The sequence below is a fragment of the Pseudophryne corroboree genome, chromosome 2 (assembly GCF_028390025.1).
Source record: "Pseudophryne corroboree isolate aPseCor3 chromosome 2, aPseCor3.hap2, whole genome shotgun sequence".
Taxonomy (NCBI): Eukaryota; Metazoa; Chordata; class Amphibia; order Anura; family Myobatrachidae; genus Pseudophryne; species Pseudophryne corroboree.
The window spans coordinates 645,426,809-645,437,047 of record NC_086445.1 but is presented as its reverse complement, the minus strand read 5'-3'; the positions used below and the strand labels follow the sequence as shown (position 1 = coordinate 645,437,047).

At 38.7% G+C, this 10,239-nt stretch overlaps 1 protein-coding gene across 1 annotated transcript in view; it reads right to left on the bottom strand.

The window, feature by feature from the left end:
* Positions 1 to 5,896: 5,896 nt before the first annotated feature.
* LOC135042051 (synaptotagmin-2-like) overlaps positions 5,897 to 10,239 on the bottom strand; it is a 243,706-nt gene continuing 239,363 nt past the window's right edge. Inside the window, exon 9 of the mRNA XM_063954984.1 lies at positions 5,897 to 10,054. Within this exon, the coding sequence (XP_063811054.1) occupies positions 9,848 to 10,054 (207 nt within the window). The 3' untranslated portion in view covers positions 5,897 to 9,847. The remainder of the gene's footprint in view (positions 10,055 to 10,239) is intronic.

Genomic DNA, 10,239 nt, shown 5'->3' with positions numbered 1-10,239 from the left:
GGCTCCCATTCCCCTACAGAATCCTCTTCAAACTCCTCACCCTCACATACAAGGCCATCTCTAATTCCACTGCTCCCTACATCTCCAACCTCCTCTCCCTTCATACTCCCTCCCGCCCCCTACGGTCGACCAATGACCGTCGCCTCTCCACCGCCCTGGTCACTGCTTCCCATGCTCGTGTTCAAGACTATGCCCGTGCTGCACCCCTTCGGTGGAACACACTCCCCCACTCCATTAGACTCTCCACGACCTTGCAAAGCTTGAAACGGGCACTAAAAACCCACCTATTCATCAAAGCATACCCTCCCGATGCATAACCCAGTCATGAAGCCGCGCCTGCACCCCCCTGCCGTGAACATCTCTGCTTTGCTTGAATACTGCCATCAGGCTAACTCTTGCCTGCACCTCTTGTCATCTGTCGGTCGCCCCTCCCCACTAGATTGTCAGCTCTTCAGAGCAGGGCCCTCTTTCTCGTTATCTAAGCCCTCGTCTCAACACATTTCACTCGCAGCTCTCCCCTACTCAAAGACCATCTTTACCCTGCTAGTAAAGGCTCATCTCCATCTATGGCCACCAGCTTATAGTAGTACGATGATCACTCCATCAATACTTACATCTTAGCTGTATTATGTCTTGAGAACGTGTGGTGCTCTGTTACCTGTACTCTTTCTGTTATTTATTTACTGTAATGCTATGTTTTGTCTCCCTGTACTGTCCTTTGTACGGTGCTGCGAAACACATGTGGCGCCTTATAAATAAAATGTAATAATAATAATAATTGGAAAGTTGGCAGAGGTGACCTGATAACTACGTCTTTGAATAGCAGAGTAGCCGAATCAATGAATGAGTATTCAGAGCTGGGTGACAGAGCTTGTAGTGAGGTGATCACGCCCTGTTAGCTGTATGTTCCCATTTGAAGTACTGCAAATCTGTGATGTGCAGTTGGACACAAGCTCATCTGATTTAAATTTAGACTAGGAAAAGTGGTAGCCGTAAAAGGTTATCACTGATTGTAAAAAAACAGACAAAAAAAATGCTTGCTTCAATATTTCTTTATTAATGAGACATTTTACAAAATAACAAAGACAACAATAATCTCACACAAACATCAAACACATTGAGGTGAGAAGGAAAGCACAGCCCATAAAGAGATACCTCCTATTTACTGTACCTCACCCCATTCATTTCCTGAAAACATAAGACAAAGACAATATACATGCATATTTAGTCTGAGTATCCGCCACCTGGATACCCTTCTCTCAGAATATATGGCTTTTATATCTCAGCATGGCAAAAATATTATACATACAGCACGAGACACAGGAGGGATCCACCCCTATTTAAGGGTGAAGGCCAGGATCTATTGCATGGATAAAAATCCGTTAACATTTAGCAGGTTACAAGATATCACTTAGACGCACACAAATGAAAAAAATAATCAACGTAAAACATACACCCACCCTTTTGTACCCCCTTTCTCTATGTATATATATATATATAGACACATTTTTATCTATTTATATATTTATCTATATACTTTAATTTCCTCTGTAGCATGCATACATTCAAAAATATAAATAAAAATGGAACACAAACCCCACTCTTAAGATGTATCCAAAAATCTACCTTTCAACTTAACCTGTTAACTGCCAGTAAGCTGGCAACTTTCTCTGTCAGCCTATTGTTTTATGTAAGTAACCTAATTAACCTTTTTACATCATGGCAGAACCAAAGATCAGTGGATCAGTGGTCAGCACAGATTTTAACATCACTAAACAGGGATTAATAAACATTCTTATATAAAGCAATATTACCCACCTGTTTGTGGACATATTTTATCAGATCTGACAATTTAATAAAGAGGTTAAAGATCAGTATTCTTCTGGTCTCATTCAATCTCTCGATCATACACCTATTCCCCATGCTGATATCTACAAGGTCTTACATGCATTTTATGTACAGAATATCAAACACGCATCCCACTCTCAACCAGACACACAAATATATCCGGGCACACAGACAGGTCTCTGGTAATGATGTGAAGAATACACTGCTCCCTAGAATTTATTAAGATGCTTAATATGGCTGGTCTCCATTATCCATCTTCCCATACACTCTACCCTGTATAGCCCATATTTTCCTATTTTACTCCATATGCTATTAATCTCTCTACATTTCCTCTATAACCTATTTCATCTTCATGTATGTTCTTCTTTTCTGTAATAAATTAAACTATAAATGTATTTGTTTTATAGTATAGTTTTCACCTCTTTAGTGATTTATGTAAAGGTTATTTTTCTTTATAACAGGGTCCTCCTAGAATTATGGGTTTATTTACTAAATGGCAGTTTTACAAAATTACAATTTTTTACGGTTTTGCCACGAGATTTAAAGCACCAATTTTTATGAAAAAGCAAAACATGCCATATATTGCTTACATAAAAATCTCTACTCTAAACGGGAGGCAGTCAATTGACCGGCGGTCAGGATACTGACGCCAGAATCCCGACACCAGCTGGAATACTGGTGGTCGGACTGCCGACCGCTGGCTAGTCCCCCCACTTGGGTGGTGGTCCACGCCACCACCCGAGGGGGAATAGAACCCTCTGGCGACCGCAATGGGTCTGAAGCGTGGCGAGCGCAGCGAGCCCGCAAGGGGCATCTAAACCTGTCATCTAGAAATAAACTCCTTAATGTACAACCAGTTATAGTAGTACATCTGATGACTACGCATACTTTCTAAGAGAAAAGCAATACTGTGGTTACATTAGTTATCTACATAAAAAAACTGATTCAAATAGTATTTTGGGGGGATGGTACAAGTATAGGATTCAGTATATTTTACTCTAGTTAGAGCTTCAAATAATATGGGCTCTGTCAGACCAACCTTGAAAGGAGATCTCCACCACAGCAGGTGGGGTACTTGCCATGGTTTTACTAGATGGTGGGAAAGAGGGATTTGAGGAAAATAATTATGAGTGGCGATTTCCTTTAAAACTTACGTTATGCCTTCCTCATAACAATTGTATTGTTAGTTTCCTAAACTCAGGTTATGAGGAGTAAATGCACAAACCCTACCCCACACCTAAAAATCTCCAAAAATAGCACTTGATTACAATAAAGCAAATCTTAACCCTGCACCTTTTACATATTTACTGTAAGTGTCAGGCAGCAATTTCATAAAATGGGTTGTGTATAAACAGTATGCTTTGTATTACATAATAAAAATAATTGTAAATATAAGTGTATCAAGTATGTTTCTGCAAAGAAATACTTTGCCTAAAACTTCAACATTTAGAAGCTTCGTCTGCAAGCATTAAGTATATACAGTAAAATGCTATTATTTCCTATACAAACTATGAACATTGATTATACTATTACCATTTATTTCAAAGCTTTCAGGGCTATTGCAGTGCATACTATATATACATATGTATAAGAACTCAGAGTGGCGCTCTTATTTTTCATGGTATTTATTTTGTTTACTAGTGATAGATATATAAATATAGCAGCTCATAAAAGGGATTCTAGGTTCCACTTAACACAAACCTTGCCTAAATTTGACTGGCGATATGGGGTTGTATTGACTTCAACTGTTAAGAGAGATATGGTGGTTGTTAGATGTATTTATACCTTCCTTGGCTTAAGGTTGACAATTAAATAAACATTCTAAAGTCATACAAACTGTTCTGTGCATTATTAATTGCAATTGCTGTTATATAAAGTATCATACCATATACTGTAAAAGACAGGTTAGTACAACGCCTCCAGTTACATGTGAGTAATGCCAAGAGTGTAATGACTTATGACTAGGTACAATAAATACAATTTTGCGTGCCCGGGTGCCTCCATAGACATAAACAAATACTCTCCTGGAAATGCGGCATTTCCAGTAGAGTATATATATATATATATATATATAGAGTAGAAGAAAAGATTATTTACTGCGGAGGGCACCCGGATCAATCTTATTGTATTGGGAGTGCCGGGCATAACAAAATTCTATATATATATATATATATATATCTATCTTAAATATGTGTGTATACAGTTTATACGTCTTCGGCACAATACATATAGCTCTAAACTTTAAAAAGGAAAATAAGAAAGCTTTATAGACTCCCAACCCAAATTCAAAGTTGTTTCCACTCGACACTCTGGTATGAAAATCGGTCTTTTTACAAGACCCCCCAATTACTCTACAATGGATTATATTTTGTTCTTATCATCTGGTCAACTTGTTCCCCTATATTTAACTGCTTAATATTTAATTGCTATCAGCAGATCTTTATGTGCTAACATTGTCTTTGTAATCCATGTAATCACTACTGTTTATTGATATGCATCTTTTTATTTAACTTATGCTTCAGATATTTCACGTATGCTGAAACTGTATAAACATTTTATTTGCATGCCATATACTCCAATAAAATTAACGTATTTAAAACAAAAAAAACAAACGAGATTAGCACCCATTGGGGCCAAGTCAAAGTTAAACAAAAGATAGAAATAATTATATTGCATGCCCTTCTGTTCCATGGGAGGTTTCTGTCCTCCCTGAGCTCGCTTCAGGACACCTGCATTATGGTTTGACAGGTGTACCGCCCCAGTCAAACTCCCCACCTGCCACTGTCCCTGAAGCCCATATGCTAAATTGCATGCATCATCAAATTATACGGATCTCTACACACAAACTCAGCAAAGCCCACAATTCGACCTACATGCCCTCGACTCCGCCACCTTAAACTTAGCCCACGTGTGAATGCACTATTGCTGCTTCTTACCCCGCTTTAGCCACAAAGGGAGATGTGACTCAGATGCTATCCCTCTCAATTGCCCGTGGATGTATATGCTCGGATATGAAGCATGTGCAGTACAAAAACACACATGATCCATCCACAAAATTGACTTGCATATAATTCTCATTGTGCTTAAAGTTGTTTCATAATATCTCACTAGTTCCTCCTTACAATAAATGAGAGGTTTTAGCAGGGGCGTAGGGAGGGTGGAGCGAGTGGAGCTCGAGCTCCAGGCGCCACTGGGGACAGAAGGCTTCGGCTCCCTGTAACACAGCTAAGAGCCGGGATCTCGGGTAGGAGGAGATAACTATAAGAGAGGGAAGGGGTGGCCACCACACTGATTGCATGTTCCATGTCACTGATTGCAGTGCAAAGAGTCCAGTGCAGTGTGGTGTGTTGTTAGGGAAGTGGGGAGGTTTGGAGGCTTGTCAGAAGAAGCTTCCTGGCTGTCAGGTATCTGCATTCAGTGACCTGAAACATGCAGGTAGTGTGGTGGCCACCCCTTCCCTTTCCTCAGTCCTTTCCTTCTACCCACGGAGGCCCAGCCTGTCAATCACATAGAAGCTCCGCCCCTCCAGGCTAAAACGATGAGCTGCTCTGCAGCTGCCCTCTTGGTGAGAATTAATGTGTGTATGTGTATATGTCTGTGTTTGTGTGTGTAAATGTGTTTGTGTGTAAATGTGTGTGTATATGTCTGTGTTCATATGTGTGTTAATGTGTATACATGTATATGTGTGTTTATGTGTATATATATTTGTATACAATATGCAGGGGTGCATCTACCCATTGGCCAGTATGGCACTCGCCAGGGGCGCCAGCTGAGGAGGGGGCACCACCCGGCTGTGCCACCCACGGCAAGGGTAGATTAACTGTGCCCCTGTGTCCCCCAACCGCAGGGATGCTTGGCAATGACCACAGAAGGCAGCAGCGGCAGCCACTGTTCTTGGTGCAGGGATCCGGCACCGCTCCGCAGTTCACACTACAATCAAGCAACTCTGCAAAACTACCGCTACCAGCAGCCATTGCTGCTGTGAGCTTTTGGCAGCAATGGCTGCTAGGAGCTGTAGTTTTGTAGAGTTGCTTGATTATAGTGCGACTGCGGAGCGGTGACCGGACCTCGGCGCCAAGAACAGTGGCTGCAGCTGCTGCCTTCTGTGGTCATTGCCGGCAATTCCTGTGTGTGAGGAACTTTCCCGGGATGGGGGACATCGACAGGGACTCAGGTGCCTCCTCTTCAAAGAGAAATGTATATGTGTATGTATATATATATATATACACACACACACACGTTATTGACTACGCTAGTGTCTTGCGTCTTTGTGAAGCCAGGATTGCCGCACCCGGAGAGTGTTTTATATATATATATACACATATATATAGGCTGTAGTAAAGTAGCTGCCATCACTCACAGGTCTTCCTGTTAATGTTAGAAATGGGGTATTAGACAAGGGGTACTACTGTGTAGCATAATGTGAATAACGGACATTACTGTGTGGTGCAATATGAATTAAGGGTACTATTGTGTGGCCACGTCCCTTTTTTGGCAACTTCCGTATTTCAAATATGAGTGGGAGGCGCCTGTTCCTACTTTGCCAGGGGTGCTCGGACCCCTAGATACACCCCTGACAGTATGTGTGAGTATATGTGTGTGTTTATGTATGCCGGTATGTATATGTCTATGTATATGTGTGTATTTATGTATGTCTGTGTGTATATGTGTATGTCTGTGTATATAGCTGTGTATATGTGTGTTTTTATGTATGTCTGTTTATATCTGTGTGTATATTTATGTGGGTGTACTGTGTATATGAGTGTGTGTATATATCTGTGTATATGTATGTCTGTGTATATCTGTGTGTATATTTGTGTGTGTGTGTATATATATATATATACATCTGTGTATATGTGTATGTTTATGTATATCTGTGTGTATATTAGTGTGTTTATGTGTGTGTATATATCTGTGTATGTGTTTATGTATGTCTGTGCCTAAATGTGTGTGAATCTATGTATATATTTATTTATTTATTTATTTATTTATTTATGTATGTATGTATGTATGTATGTATGTATGTGTGGTGGTGGGTGGGGGAGCCGCGACATGACCCTGCTCCGGGTGTCATGTCTCCACCCTACGCCTCTGGGTTTTAGTAATCAGTCTTCCCACTTGTAGTGTTTTACTTTTGGATCAGCTCATTGTATTGTAATCATACATGTACACACGGAATAAGCTTGAGACATTTCACCTGACTAATGGTGGGATGTACTACGCATTACATCCACGTTGCGATACATCCCGACATTTATTGGGTAAATTCCAGAGTTAATAAATGTGATTTTCAGAGTTTTGGACACATTTCTAAATGTACCAAGCTCCGAAATGCAATACTTTCCAGAGTTTTGTACATAAGGAAATGCGCCCAAAACTCGGAAAACTGCATTTTTGGAGTTTTGCCCACATTTTTATGCTTAGTACATCCTGCCCTCAGTAAGGAATATGCATCCTGACTCAATAGAGAATGTATGTGAGTGCGGTACATCTGAATGGACCTGGCACATTACATATACAGTTGAACGTATGCTGTCTCCCATTGTTTGTCACTCCATCTATTCATGAGCACAGAATCATTGTGTAGCTCACTTTAATGAATTTTAAGAGGTAGGTTACTGTATAATGTCCCATACAACAAATTAAAATTGTCCATATGCTATATACTGCATATAATCATCCCAAAGTGTATACAAACTCCACCACTCTTTACTCCAGTCAGATATTTTTTGTAGTGCCTACTTATCCACCATTCCATTTTGTAAAGTACATTTGCACATTCATAGCAGCTCTGTAAAATGAATTGTATGACTGAGATAAAGTATCTTGCAACAACAACCTCCTAAGTCAGTACAACTACACCTTTTTCATTCAGTAATATCAAAACCTAAATCTTGTTTTTGTGCTTACCAGCAAAACCAAATCCTTTAGTACAGCTGTCCACTGACTGAATGATATGCACCAATCCGTTCAACTCTCTCTCCTGCAGTCTAAGCTTGGAGAATCAGCAAATATGCAAATAAATAGATAAATGCAAATAGATATATGCAAATATATCATTTGCATATATCTATGAATTGATGAATGATGTCCTAAACCAAGGAGAACTAACATTTGCCTGTGCCTTTTATTTGCATTTAGACATGACCTATTATTATTATTTATACATCACAATCTCGGACATTCCTTTAGACTAGGTTTAATCTAATATTGACTATATTTAATCTAATATTGTAAAAAAATTAAATTACATCATTTTATAAATAGTTTACTACAGGCGTGATAGTAATTATGTTTGAGTCAATGGATTGTTGTGTAACAGTGTTTGATTTAGTGTTTAGTCTCTTAGATTGGTGAAGAGGAAATTGGACAAAAGATTGTTAATTGAAATGGTGAATATAAAATACAGGTAGCAAAGAGTGCCTTATTAACAGGTTAATACGTAACACATTAGCATGTGTATGGGCATTTTTAAAAAGTAGAGCGTAACCTGAAATATTATATTTCATCCTATTTTAAATAGTCTGTTTTGTTCTTTGTTCATCAAAGTGGAGCAGTTGCACATAGGAACCAATTAGATTATATCATTTATAAAGTACATACTGTCACATTCTGATTGGTTGCTATTAGCAACTTCACTTGTATTTAGATGTTTTTATAAAACTCCCCCAAAGTCAATAGCACTTCAGAATACTGTTTTAAACTCTCTCTTTTGGACTGATGGATTAAGTTGAATGGTTTTGATGGATTAAGTTGAATGGATTCCAAGCACCTAGATTACGCTTAATTAGGCGACTGGTGAGGATAACAAACTCGAAATAGACCATGCTTTTGTTTTGCTACACTCCTATGTACATTTACTATGTATCAGTGAATCCTAAAAAAAACTCTACATCCTGGAATCATGTCCTGCTTATTTACACATACCATCTGTCCAACAGTTCTTATTAGTGACACAACCCCATGTAGTATGACAGACATACAAAAACAATTTAAGGTCCACTTCGGGCTCTCTATACCTAAACCTGATTTTCTGCACAGTAGCTCACCTGCTAATATTTATATAACACTTCATCAATTTTCCAATACCATCTGTTAATAATGTAAACTTCTTAATGATTTTGCTTCTATTAATTATTGTGGCATTATCACTTTCACTTGCATTTGGTGACATAATGAAAGAAATACGTAAATTCATCCCAAGAAAGGATTAAAACTTCTTGAGCTTTAATGTACAGCAATTATACCCCATCCTTGGCGCTATATACGGTAGAAGATGCTTACTTTAAAAAATAAAAAATGGAAGACGTAATTCTGTATTGCAAAAATCTAAGATGCCATAATGAGCTCTGCCACTGATATACAGCATGGGACATGTTTTAAGAATTTAGAGGTTTTTATCATAAAGTCTAGGAAAGTAAAATTAAAATGCTAAATATATACATATTATAAAATAAAATTAAGAAATAAAAATGTGAAATCTATTTGTAAGTTACTAATATAAAAATTAATTTACAAAAACGTATATTAATCATTTATTAAAATTAAATACATAAGAATATAGTTCCCAAATTAGAATTGCTTCTCAATCCTTACAAGAGACTGAGATGATCTATTTTGTGGATGGCCCAGTGACTTTCTATAGCGATAGAATTTTCAAACGTATGTTTTGGAAGACCAGTATGTCAAACATTTTTCCTTTACCCACCAACTTAAAAGTACAATAGAAAAACTGCCTAGAACACATGAAAGAGGAGGACAACTGTCTACCATTCCTAATCAACTTCAAGAGCTTGTTTACAATGGTAGGAATCATCCTTTTAAATACCTACAAGAGTCTGTTTTGTACTGCCACCTCTTAGATGTGTTCCATAAGTCCTGGCTGCTGTGTGATAGGGATAGCCGGTGGGTGAGCAGAACTTGTGTAACTTTATGTCTGCACAGCAGAGTGTGAGGGTTGAAGTAATAGGACAAGGGGAATATTGTGTGTAATGGCTCTTTACTTCTTGCTGCCGAGTGCAAGATCCACTTCTTCTTCTGGCTTCAGTGGGTGCCACTGGGCAATAGGGCGCCGTGGGTTGGCCAGCATATCTGACCAATGTCGAAGCTCGGTTCCTGTGGCACTGCATCCAACAAAGATCTTGCCAATAGCTTCATTCTTACCAAGTTTGTCGTAGTCCAAGACAGTGATTACAACTTGCACTTTCTGCAGAGTAGATAAAAAAATGCAACATTTATATATTATACACTATAGGCACAAGTACAGGATAGGTGGCTGGATAAGAGTAATATGTTTATTAGCCATTATGTTAGGGATCAGCAGAATATGGTTATGATGGTTTGTTTCACTAAAAGGTCTAAGTAGATTTATAACTACTGCAGTCTCGAAGT